Below are 19,737 nucleotides of genomic sequence, written 5' to 3'. Positions count from 1 at the left end.
ACTTCAGTATCTGCCAGTAACACTTTTTTCAAGTTATCATCATATGTGCTTAAACATGAACTCAGATCAGGTGTACCATCATCTGTTTAGTTATCTGAATTAGCTGTAAGAAAACAATTGCATTCTACTTCTGAAATTCAGTAGCTGAGCCTAAACGCAGTCACTGGTGTGAGTTAACGTCTTAGGGCTAGAAATAAAACATTTGTAGCACTTAGAAACATGAGTTACTTTTCTTAATATTGCTGCTTCTAGGCAATTTTTATTTTCAAACTGTTATTTGTTGTTGGCCTTCTCACTTATGGAGCAACTATGTCAAATACAGAAATGACATCTAAGACTATGTTTGAAAAAATAATTGATGTGTAGGTGCACAGTGGTAATGCAGCTTCCTTGCAGTGGTCTGTATTTTCAAAGGCAATGTCATGTAAGTGGAAATAGCACTGCCTTGGAATTGTTTACAGAACAGCTTCAGCTCAAGCATGCCTTGATACAGCTTTCTAAAGCCAGATTAACGAGATTTGAGTTTCTGTCGAAGTAAAGGGCTGCATTTTCCCTTATGGCTGCCAGAATATTGCTCTGCTTCCTCTCCCTCCTGCATGGGCAATGACAGGTTTGCATATCAAAGACAATGTACATCTGCGAACTTGTCTCCAGGTCATAGTCATTCATGCTGTTATGCAGGCTGTTGATTTTGAAACTTCCATATCCTGGCAGAGACAAACTGCCAAGCCAAGGCTGTGTTTGGTCTAGCCTGGCTCACAGGTACCCAGGCAGGCTTGCTGGGCTCTGTAACAGGGTCACATTCATCCTCCTCTGTGGATGAGATACAACTCCATGGACTCGAGTGATCTTGCCACGTCTGAACAGGGCCCGATGGTGCCAGCTGCACTGCCATGGATGCTGGCTAATAACCTGTAACTGGCATGTCACTAAAAGCAATGTGACATCCTCCCTTGCAGCCAACTTTTCTCAGGAGATATTGGTCACCGGCAGTCTCAACAGCCAAGGCAAGCAAGCAACATAGGATGAAAGGATGTGGGGAAAAAAAAGACCTCTGCAGAACTTCCTGAACTGTACTCCACTAAAACTATATTTATCTTCCTCATTTATTCAATGAAGATATTTTTTAACTTTCTTATTGATTTAAATGCACATTCAGGGGAAGTTCTTTTAAACACAGACCCAGTGGATATTTCTTCTAGAATTTTACCCCTTAAATGGTTAGCCTCAACTAAATATAATCACAAAGGAAAACAGCCCTTGAATCATTAGCTAGTTATAAATCTAGGACTGAGCTGCCAGTGCTAATAGTGCCTCTTTATTTGTTTCTGCCAGTCACCCAACACTGAGGGGACAGACAGGTTCTTTTAGAGATCCTTGGGAGAACTATGATGCACTAAGTTGTAATTACAATTGAAGCTTTATTTTATTAACAGGATTTTATGATAGGTAGAGCATAGGATTAGTATTAAAATGGCACAGGATTTCCATAAGCAGAACCAGTGTATGATCTTTAAATGCCATAATACAGAATTCATAATACAACTTAACTTATGGTTTCAAATCACCTGGACCCTCTGCAGATTGGGTCAGATCTTAAGACACAGCTTGTTGTATCAATATGAGAGTCCTAATCTAGACTCAAAAATTATGTAAAAGAATATGAGTCAGTCACCCTGTTCCTGGAGGAAGCAGTCAATGGCGGAGGTGTCCTTGGGCACCAAGGTCCTGATCCTGCTGACCAGAAGCAACTCTGGTGCAGCTTGACCCTCAGGATTTGTAATTGTTTGGTTTTAGTGACAGTGCTCTGGGTGCTGTTGTCCTTCCTTCCCTGTTCTGTGGCAACAATACTGGGTTGGTAGGGTGCCTAGGATCTCCAAGGCTGGCAAGGGAGGGAATAATCAGCCTGGCATTCAGGAACCTTGAAGCCAGCAAAGAGGGGAAAAAGAAATCAGTTTGGCATGGCTTGGTAGGCACAGCAGTCCTGGGCTGACTGCTGGACTTGATCTTAGAGGCCTGTTACACAGTGTTTCTATCATCACGTGATTGGTGCTTAGGACCGTCAGGGCCTGATAAGGAGGGGAAAGGGGATGAATATGCAACTAGGTTGGTGCCTGAGAATGGTGCTTGCTTTAACAACTTGATGGAGCCTGAGAGGAGACTTCATTGCAGTTTACTGCTCCCTCACGAGTGAAGGAGGAGCAGGTGCTGACCTCTGCTCACTGGTGACCGATGGTAGAGCACTGGAACAGGTTCCCCAGGGAAGTAGTCATGACTCCAAGCTTAACAATGTTCTAGAAGCATTTGGACAATGCCCTCAGACACACAGGGTGAATGTTGGGGTTGTCCTGTGTAGGGACAGGAGCTGGACTTGATGATCCTTGTGGGTGTGTCCTTTGCAAGTCAGAATGTTCTATTATTCTGTGATTCTAGGATAACTGCACTGCCAGGAGTTGGGAGCAGGGAGCACCGCTCACAGTCCAGCCCCACAACTATCATGGTGCCAGCCACACCACCTTGGAATGACCTTTTGCTGCATCTCAGGGTGGCTTGAGCTTTCTTGGTGCATCTGCTGGCACACAAATGGTGAACAGTCCCCGGCGGCCCCTGGAGCTCTGCTGCACACTCCAGCCCCACTGCTCACTGTGGAAACGGCACAGCCCTGACACAAGAAGTAGTTAATATTACAAAAAATGGATTATTCTGATTTAGAATCACCAGGTTGGAAAAGACCTCTGAGGTCATCGAGTCCAACCATACCTATGTGCCACTAAATCATATCCTGAAGTACCTCATCCACCAGTCTTTTAAACATCTCCAGGGACGGTGACTCCACCGCCTCCCTGGGCAGCCTCTGCCAGTGCCTGATGTCCATTTTCGTGAAAAATTATTTCTTAATGTCTAATCTAAACCTACCCCATCCTACCACCTGAGAGAAAAGACCAGCACCCTCCTCTCTACAACCTCCTCTTGGGGAGTTATGGACAGTGATAGGGTGACCTCTCAGCCTCCTCTTCTCCGCTGAAAGCTTCTTAGCTTAAGTTAAAGCAACATCTTATCTAAGTAATTGTATGTTTTCAAGTTAGACAGAATGTCCCTCTGATACTGTGGTTTTGAACTGCGTTGGTGTAATTGTAACTATACTAACTCTGCTCGTTCTTCGGAGCTGACAGCGCTCTGCGTGCCGCGCGGCCTGCGCTGGGCAGCGGCGCTTTCTCCTGCGACCCGCTGTGTGCAGCCGCTCCCGGTCCCGAGGGCGAGGTCAGGCCGGGCTGGCCCCGAGGCTCCGAACCAGCCAGAGCTGCGGCTGCTGCGGGGCTCACAAGGACATCACAGTCGCTCCTCGGCGAGCGGGGAAGGCGCTCGCTGTGCCGGGGGGCGCTGACGCGGCCCCGTGGGCGGGAGAGGCCGCTGCCGGCCCTGCCCGCGGACCCGGGACAAGGCCCCTCGCGCTGCCGGGGGGAGGGGAGGGGCGGGGCTGGGCGCGAGGCCGCCAGGGCGCGAGCGCGCAGGGGCCGCTCCTCCCGCTCCTCCCTTCCTCTCTCCCCTCGCCCCGCCCCGCGCACGCGCACGCGCGCCGCCGCCGCAGCCCCGCCATGGCCGACCCGCGCCTCAGGCAGATCAAGATCAAGACCGGCGTCGTGAGGCGGTGAGTGAGAGGGCGGCGAGGCAGGGCGGCCCCCGCCGGAGCCGGCGGCGAGCGGGGACCGGGACGGACCGGGCCCCGGCCCGGAGGAGGCCCCGCGGCCGCCCCCGCGCCAGGACGGGCCTCGCGTGCCCGAGGCGGCAGTAAAACCGGGATTCCCTGCTGCGCCCTTGCCGAGGTGGGATCGTAGAATCGCTTGGTTGGAAAAGACCTTTGAGATCGTCCGAGTCCAACCGTACCTTGCCACTACTAAACCGTATCCCCGAGCCCATCACCCACTCGTCTTTTAAGCACCTCCCGGGACGGTGACTCAGCCGCCGCCCTGCAGTGCCCGACGACCCTTTCACTGAAGAAATTTATCCTAATGTCTAAACTGAATCTCCCTTGGAGCAAGTTGAGGCCGTTTCCTCTCGTCCTGTCAAAATGGAGAAGAAACCAGCGCCCACCTCACGACAACCTCCTTTCAGGCAGTTGTAGAGAGCAAGAAGGCCTCCCCTCAGCCTCCTCTCCTCCAGGCTAAACAACCCCAGTTCTCTCAGCCGCTCCTCACAAGACTTGTCCTCTAGCCCCTACACCAGCTTAGAGATCCCTGGGGAGCCGCGATCCCCTGCCCATGTACAGGGTGGTCTTTGGCCACCTAGCCAAGGCATGAGGTCTCACGTGCAAAAGCTGATCAGCGAAAGCTGAACATAGAATGGTTTGGGTTGGAAGGGGCCTTTAAAGATTATCTAGCTCCAATCCCCCAGCCATGGGCAGGGACACCTTCCACTCATGAACAGATAATTTCTGGTGCAAAACCGGTGGTAAACTCATCACCTGAGTCTCCATTTTGCTTTAACAGAGTCTTAATTCTGAAGAGCAGTTGTAGTTTGGCTGTCCGAGTCCTTCTAAGGGATTGCATAAAAGGGGTTTTACACAGTAAGGGATTGTCTTAATCCTTCTAAGGGATTGCACCAGGAGAGGTTCAGACTAGATATCAGGAAAAAAATTTTCACCGAAAGGATCACTGGGCACTGGCAGAGGCTGCCCAGGGAGGTGGTTGAGTCACCTTCCCTGGAGGTATTTAAAAGATGGGTAGACATGGTGTTCAGGGACATGGTTTAGTGGCAGGTAGGAATGGCTGGACTTGATGATCCTGGAGGTCTTTTCCAACCTAGTGATTCTATGATTCTATGAAACACAAGCCTTTGAAATCAAATGTTCAGTCACCAAGTTGTTTGATAAGGCTACAATTGTACCAGGACTGTGCTGGCTCAGGCACAGACAGGAGTTGGTATGTGTGCCAGAGCAGGGTGCTAAATGGTCCAGTTCCACAGAATCAACTTCACGTTATGACATATGTAATTTCAGTTAGTAAAAGACTTGCAGTAGGGTGGGCACACTTTCTAATATCTGATTAGCTTTGTAAGGTTGGACTTGAAGACTCAAAAAGTAAAATAGATACAGATTTATCACTGTTTATGCCAGATAGAGACGCTTTTGAGTTCCTAGGTTCCAAACTAGGAGCAGTTCTCAAGTACTGCTGCAAGACATGATTATATGCTTGTGAGGTCCCGTTTCCTGTCACTATGCAGGAAATGACTGCAAATCATGAACTTGCACATTATTTTTAAGCTCTAAAGTTCTAGTGCCCTCTTATTGAGTTGCTTGGTAGCCACTTTTTGGTTTGTGTTGTTTCATCAGCTGTGTTGTGCTTACTGGCTTAGCTGGACAGGAACACTGTAACTGACTTATGTGCATTTTTAAGTGAATAGTATTTTGTGCTGTTTTTTATAAAGTATTCTGAGGTCTGGGGAAACTAGAATTACTTACCTTAGCATTTTCTCAATCCGTGTCTTCTTTCTGTTAGCTAAAAGTATAACTTCTTTGTCTAGAAACTTTTGAGAAAGCTGTTCTGTCTAAAAAGAGGTAATTTTACTTTTGTAGAATTTGCAATTTGTAGAAGGTTCACTATTGGCTTATTGCTGCTGTTTGATAGTGTTCCTGAGAGAATTGTCTGTTAATAGTGAATAGCATTTTGTGTGACCATTGCTTAACAATCGTCGCAAAAGTTACCTGAACGAGCTTTTTCCTGATGTTCATAGATTGGGATGCAGTGACGGGAAAAATCTTTACTAGGCAATGAACAACTGCATGGAGACCCTGGCAGAGCTGGTGCAAACCTGCGTGTTCACGTGTGAATGCTGTACCATGTGGCTGTGTTCTCGTGGACCTCGAAGTGGCCTAAGAATGCAGACAACTGCATGTTAAGCTATCTCAGTGCCTGTATGACACTGTCTGTAGTGCTTCTAGCTCTGAGATTAGCTTATATATTCTTTTCCTCCATTGCTTTCCTTCTGCAGTGTGAGTCTGAGAGAGCTGGGAGCAAGAGATTAAAATTTAGCAGTGGTTGTTGTCCTGTGTGAGCAATTTCTTTACTGCTTAGTGTGGCTCTTACGTTTGTTCACTTGACTTATGAATTCCATGAGCATTGGTTTTGATTTTGTTACAAGCTTGTTGTGTCCGAGTTGCTGAGTAGGTTGCTTAAATATCCACTGGATATTAGTACAGTTACAATAATACTAAAGCAATTAATATACAGTCAAAATTAACGTACACAAAGGCTTCTAATAGAACCCTTTCCCTGATGTTACACTCACTTTTTTTCTGGACTTCTGGGTCCCTAAGACCACTAGCTCAAGTAGGTGGCAGGGAGAAGGCAAATTCAAGCAAGTAATCAGCATCCCAAATCCTTTGTTGAAAGAAATATGATATTGATTGTTTTGTGATTCTCAGAGTCTGCATTTAGAAGTGCATATAAAAAGACCACATCTTAGTTTTGCTTAATTGTTTTGCATTCCCCTATTTTTCGGGATTTACCATGTATTGCCCTTTTTACACATGTTGAATCCTAACACTGGTTTTAGCCATCTCTCAGGGTTGCACTCCTTTCACCAATATTTGACTACTAGCGAGTTGTTTATAGCACTAGGGCATTTCCTAGTGCTATAACTAGCATATTCCTGTGTCTGTGTTTTCAAGGGCTCTGCTATTATCCCATGTTTCTGTTCTCATCAAATTTGATCTTTTCTGCTGCTTCTTTTATTCTAAGTTAGAAATAGCTCATTTTTTATTATTAATAAAAATCAATACAATAGTTTTATACCACACAATTGTACAAAGCTGAGCAAAAATTAAAACAAAGCAGGTAATTGTCACCTAGGCATAATAGCAGTTACAGTTAAATATGTAAAAAGCTGTAGGTTGGCCAAGACAAGTCCGGGCAAAGTCTGACTGTTCCTGAGAAATGTTTTGTGAGCCTAATACAAATAACTGTGGCCTCTCAAAAACAATGCTTAATAAGTTGCAGTATGTTTCAAGGGTACTGCATACATGTTCCTCTCCACTGAAACAGCTCCCACTTGTGCCAGAAGTCTTGGTTTTGGTCCATGATAGCTTAAGCTGATCTAAGTCTGAGAGGCTGTGTTACCCATGTGTATTTTTCAGGGAGCTGATTCACTAAAAAACTGGGGAAAAAGTTATTTTGAAGGATGAGGTCTACCTGAACTAGGTAGCCACACAGCTGTATGCATTTTGGGGCTAGTACAAAGAAAGTGAAGACCTCCAGGGAAGTTGTACAAATACAGCAAAGAGGATTCAGACTTGCTTTCGGAGAATGGCTGTGTGAATAAGCAAGTAAACTTGGCTTGTATTTGTTTGGTGGTAACAGTATTCACATCTACAGTTACTCCACAGCAGCTGGCATACTGTAAGTGATGGTCACTTAAAAAAAAAAAAAGGCGGGGAAGAAAAGGAGTGTTATCTTACACTCCCTGCAGAGCAGATGATAACAGCAGCAGCTTCTGCTTCTGTCATGGTTGCACACAGATAAAAGAAAATAGGTATGGCTCTGTTCTGCCCCACCATTTCTTCTCCTGCGTGAAGATGTGTACCCTCTGTTACAGAGGTCATGCATGTGACTTGAATGAACTTAGGAACATTGAAGTTGTCCTTTTATTTTGGGCTAGAACAATTATATATATAGGTATTTATTCCTAGTGTGTAAGACGACTCACATCGAGTCTTAGTAAATATGCCATAAAGTAACTGACTTAACATTTCAATTAATTTTCCTAGTTTTTTCTGCATCTGCGGTTTAGAAGAGTACATTGAATTTAAAGCATTTTCAATGCTCAGGTATAAGAGTATATAAAAAAAGGTAAGGGTCAAGAATCATCAAGGTGTATTGAGCTTTTTCAACATTTTGTCTTTTTTTAATGATCTGCTGTAGTACATAGTTTTCTCTCACTATTACCTAACACATCACTTTTTTTAAAAAAGCTAAGAATAAAGCAGCTGCAGTAATATTAGATTTTTTTTTTAGCTGTATATCATAAATTCTTTGTACTGCTTTCAAGAGACTGTATTGTAGGTCATGGGTACTTTACTTGCTTCATGATTCTTTCGTTGCTGCATTATATCGGTGAAAGAAATTTAAACTAGAAATGGGGAGAACCTTCTGCTTTATTTGACCAAACTGATAGCCATGCTTTTAGGGATTGCACACATTCATTAACTTGTCACTCAAAAAAAGTAGATTTGATGAGCATAATAATGTTAGCTGTATTTGTGGCTTATGTTCTAACAAGCAATACTTCTGGTTTAATCACTTTAAAATAGTCTTACTCTCAGTAAATCCAGACTTGAATAACCTGCTGGACTATGAGGGAGTTGATTAGGAAAAAAAACTTTTAAAAATATCTTATTTGCATTTCAGACTGGCAATGATTTTAAAAACTACTGCAAACAAAGTAAGTTGGGTCATGTGAAAACAGCAGTGAAATTTGCCCATAGTTTCCATCTGATTAAGTGGAAGTGACACCAGTAGATTAGAATGAGACTAAGACAATTCACATTGCAATTGTGTTAGTTTAACTTTAACAATCTTTTAACACTCTTGTTTAAATGTGGCTGACATACCATAATTACAAATCTACAAGCTTTGATTATAGAATTTTACATCATGAACCTATGGGGAAAGTGTATTGATTTTTGTGAAGCAGCTCTTTTTTAAAACTACCTTTCTAAAACTATGGAATCGTCCCAAGATTGTTCTTTTGCCTGTCACACTGGTGTTGATACTATTTTTTGACTTTGTAAAATACCATCACATTGCCAAGCAATTTAGACTGTGGGTTTCCCACACCCCCTACACTTCTGCACAAGAAGTTCTGCAAGTTGAACAAAACTGTTTGTCTATTTTTAAATAGAAATGTAAATAGTTCTTTTAAATTGAATTATTTTACTGGTAAGTTCAGGATACAAATGGACATGCATGAAAGTATGAGGTATTGCAGAGGTTGCAGATATTGCTTTTGCTGTTTGTTGACTCCATTGCTAATTCAAGCACAAAACTAATTAATTTTCTTAGTTACTCAGTAAATTTGCTATCTCTTGTGTAATCACAGGTTTTCTCAATCTTCTATCCATTGTATGAATTATGGTCGTTTTCTTGCTTGTTTCCCACTAGCCATAGGTATTAGCTCTGATTCTTTGCATTAAGCATTAATATATTGACAAGAAGCTTGTGTCTCCTTTCTTGATTCTCATTATAATTAGAAGATTGTATGCAACAACTGCTTCTTAGCTCGGTTAGTGAGAAGAGCTGGGGTATCTGATGTTACACAGTTATTGAGGAATGATCTGCAAAGCTGCTCAGCTATACTCAGTCAGCATGATAAAGCAATTTAATGTGTGTACACTGTAGATCCAAGAGCTCGGGGACTCTGGAGAGTGAATATATTCCTGGTTGGGTAGAAGCTGACTCTGTCCAAATTATGTAACCTTTCTCAAGATATTGGAGCATTGTGCATGTAGGATTGTCTAGGGTTGTCACCTGCTCGGTCTTGGAGTATTAGGCTTGGGTTCAATGCTAGCCAAATGTATTTGCTGTGGTCCAGAGCTACATAGATATGTCTTAGATAGTTTCTGTAGTGCTCCTGGCACCAGTATCAGCCACAGGAAATCCCAAGCTGGCCTTGTGTTTGAAGGCCCCTTCGATCTTTTAGACTTCTTAACTTAGTCTGTGTTCCACATAAAAAATTACTTTATGTGAACTGGCTGAGAAAAGAGCGCAGCTGCATTTACATAATGCTGTCTGAGTTGACATCTGTGGCATGCATAGTCACCAATCCAGATAATTATGTGAAGGCTAATTGCAAGTTGACTGTAGTCTGCAGAATCACAACTACTTGTTTGAAGGGGTTGCTATTTCCATGTGTGTTTCAATGTTTTAAACTTAGGGAGTACTGAACAGTACCCATATGTCTTAAAAGATGTGAGAAGAGCGTAGTGTTTGCTGTTACAATTGCATAGTGTGTTGTTGGTTTGGGTTTTTTTAAAATTATTTTTATTTCATTTATTTTACCAGATAAGCAGAACCAAACATTGATTACTTTTTTAGAAGTATCTCACAAATTTAAGAGAATAATTATCAGATCTTTAAAAGATTGCCTCCTTCACATTCCTTCCTCCATCCCATTACCTATTCTAAAAAAAAAATAAAATAAAAGCCTTTAGTAAAACACGTGATTCTGGAATCCTGAGGGCTGTGTTTACCATTATGGCTCAGTCGTCGAGAATCGGCAGCTTGGATGGTAAGTTCTGCAGTTGTGTACTAGATAGAGGAAAAAATGTGCTCTGTGGAGCGAGGGGACCCCTCAGCAGGGAGCGAGGGGCGGGCAGATCCTGACTCTTGGTCCCAGCAGCTGCCACATGGTAGGTGATGGGAGGAGGGTGGTCTCAGAAGCATCCATTGAGGATTTAAACGTGGCCCTTTAGGAGCGCAGCGACCAGGAGCAGGCCTGTCAGAAGGGTGGAGCGTGTCGGTTTGCGGGGGCAGTTCACAAAGGCAGTTCACGAAGGCAGGGTGAGCAGGAAGGGCACAGTCACTGTGCTAAGGAGGTGAGTTCACTTGGTGAGCAGGAGCCCAGCTAGAGCATCCACCTGGCGGGAGGCTGCATCCTCTGCACCTGCCAGATGGGACACATCAGCCCAGACTGAGCTCCCAGGAAAACATGCAGCTGTCCAGGTCTCTGGCTGCAGGGAGTGCCTCCAGCTTGCATTGGAAACAGAGGGCAGCAGAGGCAACAGCTTTGTAAGGTGTGAGCAGGTGCGCTATCTCCTCAGTCTGGTGGCAGAGCTGTGAGAGGAAGTAGACAGGCTAAGGAGTATCAGGGAATCTGAGCAAGAGATTGACGAGTAGAACCACACCTTGAGTTTCCTGCAATGGGAACAGAGACATCCACTGGAAAGAGCCCCTGATCAAAGGGATTTGGTATCCTCCCCCCACCAGAATGCAGGCAGGGACTTAAAGGGAGGTAGTGAATGGAAACAAGTCCACCAGCAGGGCAGAAAACAAACCCCCTCCTTGCCAACACCTCCCCAAGTGCCTCTCCACAATAGATACAAGGCTGTAGCTGTGGAGGACCAACCGAAGCATAATGTGGGTGATGATTTATCTACATCAGAGGAGGGGCCAAGACCAGAATGACACCTCCCCTTTATTACTAAAATGGCCACAAGGAGGAAGAGGTGAATCATAATTGTAGGAGACTCCCTGCTGAGGGGAACAGGGGGTCTAATATGTCAAGTAGGCCCTACTCACAGGGAAGTCTGCTGCCTCCCAGGAGCCTGGGTAAGGGATATTGCTAGGAAACTCCCCAGTCTGGTAAGGCCCTCAAACTGCTCTTCTGTGTGGGAGATGGAGAAGCTGCAGTACGTAGCCCAAGGGTGATAAAAAGAGATTTTAAGGCCTTGGTACAGCTAGTGAGGGAATACGGGGCCCAGGTGATTTTTCCATCCCTCTGTCCAATGACAGGCAGTGACATCGGAAGGATCAGATGAGCCCAAACAATTACTACATGGCTCCATGGCTGGTGTCACCATAATAACTTCGGGTTTTTTGACAATGGGATGGCCTACATGGCATCAGGTGTACAGGTATCAGATGGGAGCTACCTTTCTGAAAAGGGGAGGAGTGTCTTTGCTCAGGAGCTTGCAGGGCTCATTGGCAGGGCTTTAAACTAGATATGAAGGAGTAGAGGGATAGTATCAGGTTTGCCTATGACAAGGTGTCTGACATACCATGGTTAGAAGGATGGAGTGCTGGTATGGGCCCTCCACCTGTTGCCCTGGGGCATGCTGGGGTTGCTGCAACACAGTTGAAGTCTTGTGGAGATGAGTGGGAGGCTCCTGCAGTAGTAGGTGTCAACAAGGAAACTTCCACAGAGCGCCTTAAGGGTAATAAGGGGTGTTCACTAAGAAGGTGATCCAGCCAACAGCCCAGTTGAAATGCCTCTATACAAACACACACAACCTGGTCAACAAATAGGAAGAGCTGGAAGCTACCATGCTACTAGAAAGCTGTGATCTGGTTACCTTTACTGAAACTTGTCAGGATGATTCCCATGACTGGAGTGTGGCTGTCAATGGCTACAGGCTGTTCAGAAGGGACAGACCGGGAAGGAGGTGTGGAGGTATTGCCCTCCATTCAGGAAATGGATAGAGGGTGAAGAGCTGTCTTTGAAGAGTAGCCACAAACAGACTGAAAGTTTGTGGGTCAGAATAAAAAGACAAAGGCAGCAAAAGGAACCTTGTGGTTTGTGTATACTACAGTCTACCCGATCAAGGTAGACCTCTCCTGCTGCAGGGGAGGATCAGGTTCGTGACCACCTGAGGAACCTGAACATATGTAAATCTTACGGGACCTGACAGGATACATCCCAGAGTCCTGAGGGAGTTCACTGATGTGGTTGCCAAGCCACTCTCCATGATATTTGAAGAGCCATGGCAGTCAGGTGAAGTCCCTGGTGATGGGAAAAAGGGTAACTTGTGCCCATTTTTAAAAAGGGTAGAAAAGATGACCCGGGGAACTACCTGTCAGCCTCACCTCTGTGCCTGGGAAGGTCGTGGAACAGATCCTCCTAGAAGCTATAGTAAAGCACATGGAGGATGGGGAGGTGATTAGTGGCAGCCAGCATGGCTTCACCAGGGGCAAGTCCTGTATGACTAATCTAGTAGCTTTCTATGATAGGGTAACCACATCAGTGGACATGGGAAAAAGCAATGGATGTGATCTGTCTGCCTTTGACACAGTCCCCCGCAGCATCCTTCTCTGTAAATTGGAGAGATATGGATTTCCTGGGTGGACTATTTGGTGGATAAGAAATTGGTTGTATGGTTGCATTCAGAGAGTAGTGGTCAATGGCTCAATGTCTTTTTTTTGCCTCTGACTATCCAAGTTTTTTGTTGCAGTACCTCAGCAAAATCTTGATCTACCAGCCAGCATCTTCTGCCTGTTGAGTAGTCCATAACTTAAAAGGTTGTATCCTGGTTGTATCTATTGCATTCTTCCATTCCTCTGCCTCCCTCCATGCACCCGCTGTCTGCTGCTAGTCAGGGATGCCCTAGACAGGCAGACTTTCACAGCAGGGCAAAAAGGGGAACTTCAGTTGTTGCTGTGGCAAGGATTTAAAAAAAATCTGTAGGACTGTAGTGCAAAAGCATAGGAATAACCGTGTTGAGATGGAAGGACAGAATGCAAAGTGCTGGAGGGACTTCCAAGAAAAACAACCTGTAGTTGATTTTCATAGCCTTCACTGTAGTAATCCCTGACAAAATCCAGGCTTGCAAAGTTAACCTGAAATGCCATGATGACTGAGTTCTATAGGCTGTAGATGCAGGGGGGCTAAAAATTTTATGTGTACTTGTGTTGTTATAGCTTTACTCTTAAAAGACAAAGTTTATCTTTCATGATGATCTTGTCAACATCAATAAAATGAACACACAAACTTGAGATCCTCTCCAAATCAGGAAATAGTCACTCATGGCTAAGAAAACATGGCAGTTTGTGATGACTATGTCAAGTATTGTATTCCTTCCTTCCTTCGTCTTCCTCCCGTGACTTTTCCTTTTAGGCCCTGGTATGTACTGCATGTGTGCTTATGTAGCCTTAGTGAACATGTGTAAGAAATTTGCAGGTTTCCATGGCACATTAGCATATACCATGGGTAATAGTAATGTTACGTTTTGAAGAGACACATGTCCTTTCAGTAGTGAAGCTGTTCAGTAGCAAAATTGAGAAATTCTCTTTTACCATCTTCAGAGCTCCACTGAGCTTGCTCAGTCCAGCCAAGGAAATGTTTCTTGTGTTGATTTTTCTAATGCTGGAAGACAGTCGTTATTTGGTGGCCTAAGCACATAGGTGTCATTCTAGCACATGTAGAACCTGATTGTTTGGCAATTGTTGGAGGTTTGGGGAAATACATAGAGAAGTAGCGCGTGCTTGCTCTGTCCTTGTACCATTTTATCATTTTTATTCTAGGCATCCACTAGTAAGTAGTTCAGGCCTGCGTCTGTGGCTCAGGAAGGCAGAATTTTTGTCTACCCAGTATAGAGATCTTAATTTCATTATGCATTTGAAAAAATCATGTTCTGCATGCTGTTTTACTCTGTCAGCCTTCATGTAAACTGTGTCCTTCCTGTGATTAGAGATGTAGATCAGCTTGCTACTGCTAATGACGTAACTGCTGGAGATAAAGCTAGCATTGATGTAGAAGGGCAAGAGTAGGAACATATGTATGAGCAAGAGGGGGATCTGGGGCTTTTTCAGCAGAAGCCAGAAGTTGGAACAGTCTAAACCTCTTGCAGCTCTGCACCCCAGACTAGTAGTGAAGTCCCTTGAGAAATCAATGTCATCCTAAATTCAGAGGTCTCATTTCCCTCTCTTCAGTTCTCTGGTCTCTGATGCTATTCAACCTTTTGCTGAGCTCGCTCAATTTGCTTAACCCAGGAGAAAAACTGTCAGCTTTTTTTTTTTTCTTACTGTGTTAATTTCCTGCTGTATTGGTGAACTGAATTGGCTCATGGAGAGATCATTGGAGCATTAGTGCTGGCAGAGATGTATGCTGGGGCAGGGAGGGCAGAAGACTTGATCAGCAGTGGTCAGCTCTTTGACTGTCTTAAACCATCTTGTGTTAGTTTGCTCTTCAGTTTGGGGAGCTGAAGTGGAGGAAAGTGAGTAGCAAATAAGGAAGTAAATCATGATGATATGGAAGTGGTAGTTAGGGAACTGCCTTCTACCTTAAGGTTCTCTCAGGACCTTTGAGCTCTTCTGGATTTAATCTGCAGCTTTAAAGTAATAAAACTGGTTTTTACACAGAATGTGCCAGTTGTGAAATTGATTATTAAGTGATGTGGAAGGCAAATGTGTTCTCCCTGTCACTTGGGAGAAGAGGCCAGCTCCCTCCTCTCTACAACCTCCTTTCAGGTAGTTATAGAGAGCAATAAGCTCTCCCGTCATCCTTCTCTTCCCTAGGCTAAACAACGCCAGCTCCCTCAGCGGCTCCTTGTAGGACTTGTTCTCCAGCCCTTTCACCAGCCTCTCTGGACTCGCTCCAGAGCCTCAACATCCTTCTTGTGGTGAGGGGCCCAGAACGGAACAAAGTATTCAAGGAGTGGTCTCACCAGTGCCGAGTACAGAGGGAGAATAACCTCCCTGGACCTGCTGGTCACGCCATTTCTGATACAAGCCAAGATGCCATTGGCCTTCTTGGCCACCTGGGCACACTGCTGGCTCATGTTCAGTCGGCTGTCAACTGACACCCCCAGGTCCTTCTCCTCCAGGCAGCTTTCTAGACAGGCTTCTCCTAGTCTGTAGCACTGCACAGGGTTGTTGTGCCCCAAGTGCAGGACCTGGCATTTGGCCTTGTTAAACCTCATGCCATTGGACTCAGCCCAGTGGTCCAGCCTGTTCAGATCCATTTGGAGCCTCCCTACCCTCCAGCAGATCGACACTTCCACCCAGCTTAGTGTCGTCCGCAAACTTGCTAAGGGTGCACTCGATGCCTTCATCCAGGACATTGATAAAGACATTGAACAGGGCTGGACCCAGCACTGAGCCCTGGGGACACGACTTGTCACTGGCCTCCAACTGGAGTTAACTCCATTTCCCACCACTCTCTGGGCGCAGCCATCCAACCAGTTTTCCACTGCGCCTGTCCAGGCCAGAGGCTGACAGTTTCCTAGCAAGATGCTGTGAGAAACTGTGTCAAAGGCTTTACTGAAGTCCAAGAAGATACATCCACAGCCTTTCCCTCATCCAGTAGGCAAGTCACTTTGTCGTAGAAGGCAATCAGGTTAGTTTGGCAAGACCTGCCTTTTGTGAACCCGTGTTGACTGGGCCTGATCACCCAGTTCTCTTGCATGTGCTTCATGATAGCACTCAAGATCACCTGCTCCATGACTTTCCCTGGCACTGAGGTCAGACTGACAGGCCTGTAGCTTCCTGGGTCCTCCCTGCGACCCTTCTTGTAGATGGGCACAACATCCGCCAGCCTCCAGTCCAGTGAAACTTCCCCAGTCAGCCAGGACTGCTGGAAGACAATGGAAAGGGGTTTGACAAGCACATCTGCCAGCTCCTTTGATACTCTTGGGTGGATCCCATCTGGCCCCATAGACTTGTGGGTGTCTAGCTGGGTAAGCAAGTCTCTAACCACCTCCTCTTGGATCATGGGAGCTTTGTTCTGCTACTCTAACTCCTGGGTGTACACACAGGGAACAACTTTCCTTACTGTTAAAGACTGAGGCAAAGAAGGCATTAAGTACCTCAGCCTTTTCCTCATCCCCTGTCACAGTTGTTCAATTTGAATCTTATAGGGACTGAATATTCTCCCTGGTCCTCCTTTTATTGTTAATGTATTTATAGAAAGATTTTATATTATCTTTCACCGACTTGGCCAATCTGGGCTCGAGCTGGGCCTTAGCCCTCCTGATTTTTCCTCTGCACAATATCACTTCCTCCCTGTAGTCCACCCAAGACACCTGTTCCTTCTTCCACAGGTCAGAGACATTCCTCTTCTTTTTGATGTCCCTCAAGATCTCCCTGCTCAACCAAGCTGATCTTTTTCCCCGCCGGCTCCTTTTCTGGAACATGGGGATGGTTTGCTCGTGAGCTGCTAGGATTTGAAGGATGTTGAGGCTCTGGAGCAAGCCCAGAGGAGAGCAGCGAAGCTGGTGAAGGGGCTGGAGAACAGGCCTTATGAGGAACGGCTGAGGGAACTAGGGTTGTTTAGCCTGGAGAAGAGGAGGCTGAGGGGAGACTTCATTGCTCTCTACAACTACCTGAAAGGAGGTTGTGGAGAGGAGGGTGATGGCCTCTTCTCCCAAGTGACAGGGGACAGGACAAGAGGAAATATCCTCAAGTTCCGCCAGGGGAGGTTTAGGCTGGACATTAGGAAAAAATTTTTCACAGAAAGGGTTATTGGGCACTGGAACAGGCTGCCCAGGGAGGTGGTTGAGTCACTTTCCCTGGAGGTGTTTAAGGCACGTGTGGACAAGGTGCTAAGGGTCATGGTTTAGTGTTTGATAGGAATGGTTGGACTCGATGATCCGGTGGGTCTCTTCCAACCTGGTTGTTCTATGATTTCTTCTTTGAAGAGCACTCAGCCCTTGTGGGCTCCCTTGCCCTTAAGGACTGTCTCCCATGGGACCTTGTCAACCAGCCTTCTGAACAGTCCAGAGTCTGCCCTCTGGAATTTTAATGTGACTGTTCTGCTAATCCCCCTCTTCACCTCATCTAGAACTGAAAATTCTACCATCTTATGATCGCTTTGCCCCAGGCGTCCTCTAACCATCACATTCCCCACAAGGCCTTCTCTGTTCACAAACAGCAGGTCCAGGAGGGTGCCTTCCCTTGTTGGCTCACTCACCAGTTGTGTGAGGGAGTTGTCTTCCACGTGCTCCAGGTACCTCCTAGACTGCTTCCTTTCTGCTGTATTGTACTTCCAGCAGACATCTGGAAGACTGAAGTCTCCCACGAGGAGAAGACCCAGTGACCTTGAGACTACTCCCAGTTGTTTATAGAAGAGCTCATCAGCTTTTTCTTCTTGGCTGGGTGGTCTATAACAGACTCACATCACAATATCTGCCTTCTTGTGGGCTCCTCTGATTTTAGCCCACAGGCACTCGATCCTGTCATCACCATAATCAAGCTCAAGGGTATCAAAGCTCTCTCTAACACAGAGGGCAACCCCACCACCTCTTCTACCTTTCCCGTCCCACCTGAAGAGTTTATACGCCACCATAACTGCACTCCAGTTATACGAGTCATCCCACTGAGTTTCCATGATGGCAACTAAGTTGTGGTCTCCTTGCCCTACAGTAACTTCCAACTCCTCCTGCTTATTGCCCACACTGCATTCATTGGTGTAAATGCACTTCAGCTGGGCTTGTGAACCCTCAGCTCTTATAAAGGGAATAACGTTCATTCCCAATTGACTGGTCCTTGGAATATCTAACCCACCAGTGCCAGTTTCATCCTTTCTGTCACCAGATGCACTCACCCCCACTTGCTCTGTGGTGTTATACTGGTGGTCCTTGCCAGTACATCATCTTTCAGTCACTTGAATTCCACTTCCAGGCTCACTCCTGACTAGCCTGGCTTCATCCCCCTCCCTTTCACATCTAGTTTAAAGCTCTATATAAAGCTCAGTTTATACTTACTTAAATTTGGGTGTCTGAGGAGAGAAAGGACTTGAGAATTTTTGTTCAGTAGATTAATTTTAAATAGAGGAAAACAGAAGGAAAAATTCAGTCACTGGTTGGTAGCTTAATTACCTACCAGGTGCCTCAAATCCAAAGTTTTCACATGCTTCTGATATTTCATGGAATGGTAACACTTGCTATAGAAACTCTTACCAAAACATATTAGAAAAATGAAACTGCCATACAGATTTTGCATTTTTTTAACAACTGACCCAACTGCGAAGTATACTGTACCATTTTTTTAGACTGTAGCTGTCTCTTTTAAAATAAATTTTTATAGCAATTCTTTGTCATTTAAAAAAACATTGCTATCTTAAAATTTGAGGCCTTATCTTAAAATTCTAGGATAAAGACTGAGGCATGAAGAAAGAACTTTATGGCCAAAGGCATACTGAATGCATGTTGACTTTGAATGTCTGGGTCTTCTGTAGACTTCTTAAGCAAAGCTGGACTTGAGAAGGTTTCTGTGCTTCTCGAAGACTTTTTCGCATCTTGTAGGTAGTGTGAGAAAGTACTTACTGCTTTCAGAACAGATCAGCCATACATTTTTTGTTATAAAACTATGGGCAGCAGTTTGCAGATGTGATTTAGAGGGAGACTCTTGGCACATGTAGGAAGTTGTTGATGTTAGGTATACAATAGCAAATGAAGCCCTTGTTTTATTGAGCTGTGACATTTTGTTTTGATCGTAAGAATATCTTTAAACCTTCCAAATAATATTTTTGTACAGTATTTTTGGGACAAGAAAAGGCAAAACATGATAATGTCACATAGACGTTTAAGACATCCCTGTGGGTGTCCATGAATTATTGTGGCAGCTGTTAACTCTGTATGTCAGGACAGACGGAGAGACGTAGGGAACACACTGGCCAGACTCCTTGGAGTAAATGGGAGGTGTGCATGCCTGACACGTATAATTTCTGAAGAATGACACCAGTATAAAACTACCAGCATGTGAAAACTATAGAACACTTGAACTGGCTCAGACCGTCCCTAAAGATTCACATTGGTGGATCGAGTGCTTTTTAATTGATAAGTAGTCACAAACATGGAGTCCAAATAAATACCTAAAGCCATCTTTTTAGAAATTTGGGGAAATCCAGTGCTCCTTCCAACACAAAGTTCAAGACAGAATGGACCCAAGTTAGACATTTCCTTTTCTGGTGTACATACGTTGTTGAAAATAGATAAATTCAGTACAACGTGGGGTTTTTTTTACTGAAAATGGTGGTAGTGATTGACCATTTTTTTGTTTAAAGTGACTATTACGTGAGCTTATCAAAGTAGGTGTTTATGTCCAGCAAGAATATGCAGTATGAGTCATACTGCAAGCATGTGGTTTGGGGGATTTTGTGTGGTTTTTCTTTTTAAAATAAAATAAATTCCTAAAGATTGTCTTTGACTGCTAATGCTTCACCTAGAATTCATTCCTGTGTGTACAAGAGGAGATAGTCTAGAATAGTTAGGTTTAAAACATCATGCTTGCCATTTACAAAATTCCAAATTCT

At 44.8% G+C, this 19,737-nt stretch overlaps 1 protein-coding gene across 1 annotated transcript in view; it reads left to right on the top strand.

Moving 5' to 3' along the window:
* Nucleotides 1–3,546: 3,546 nt before the first annotated feature.
* TBCA (tubulin folding cofactor A) overlaps nt 3,547–19,737 on the top strand; it is a 36,242-nt gene continuing 20,051 nt past the window's right edge. Inside the window, exon 1 of the mRNA XM_069880747.1 lies at nt 3,547–3,649. Coding sequence (XP_069736848.1) covers nt 3,597–3,649 — 53 coding nt within the window. The 5' untranslated portion in view covers nt 3,547–3,596. The remainder of the gene's footprint in view (nt 3,650–19,737) is intronic.

Source organism: Phaenicophaeus curvirostris, chromosome Z (genome assembly GCF_032191515.1).
Source record: "Phaenicophaeus curvirostris isolate KB17595 chromosome Z, BPBGC_Pcur_1.0, whole genome shotgun sequence".
NCBI lineage: Eukaryota > Metazoa > Chordata > Aves > Cuculiformes > Cuculidae > Phaenicophaeus > Phaenicophaeus curvirostris.
Note: the sequence above shows the minus strand (reverse complement) of the source record. Positions and strands in the feature narration are given on the sequence as shown.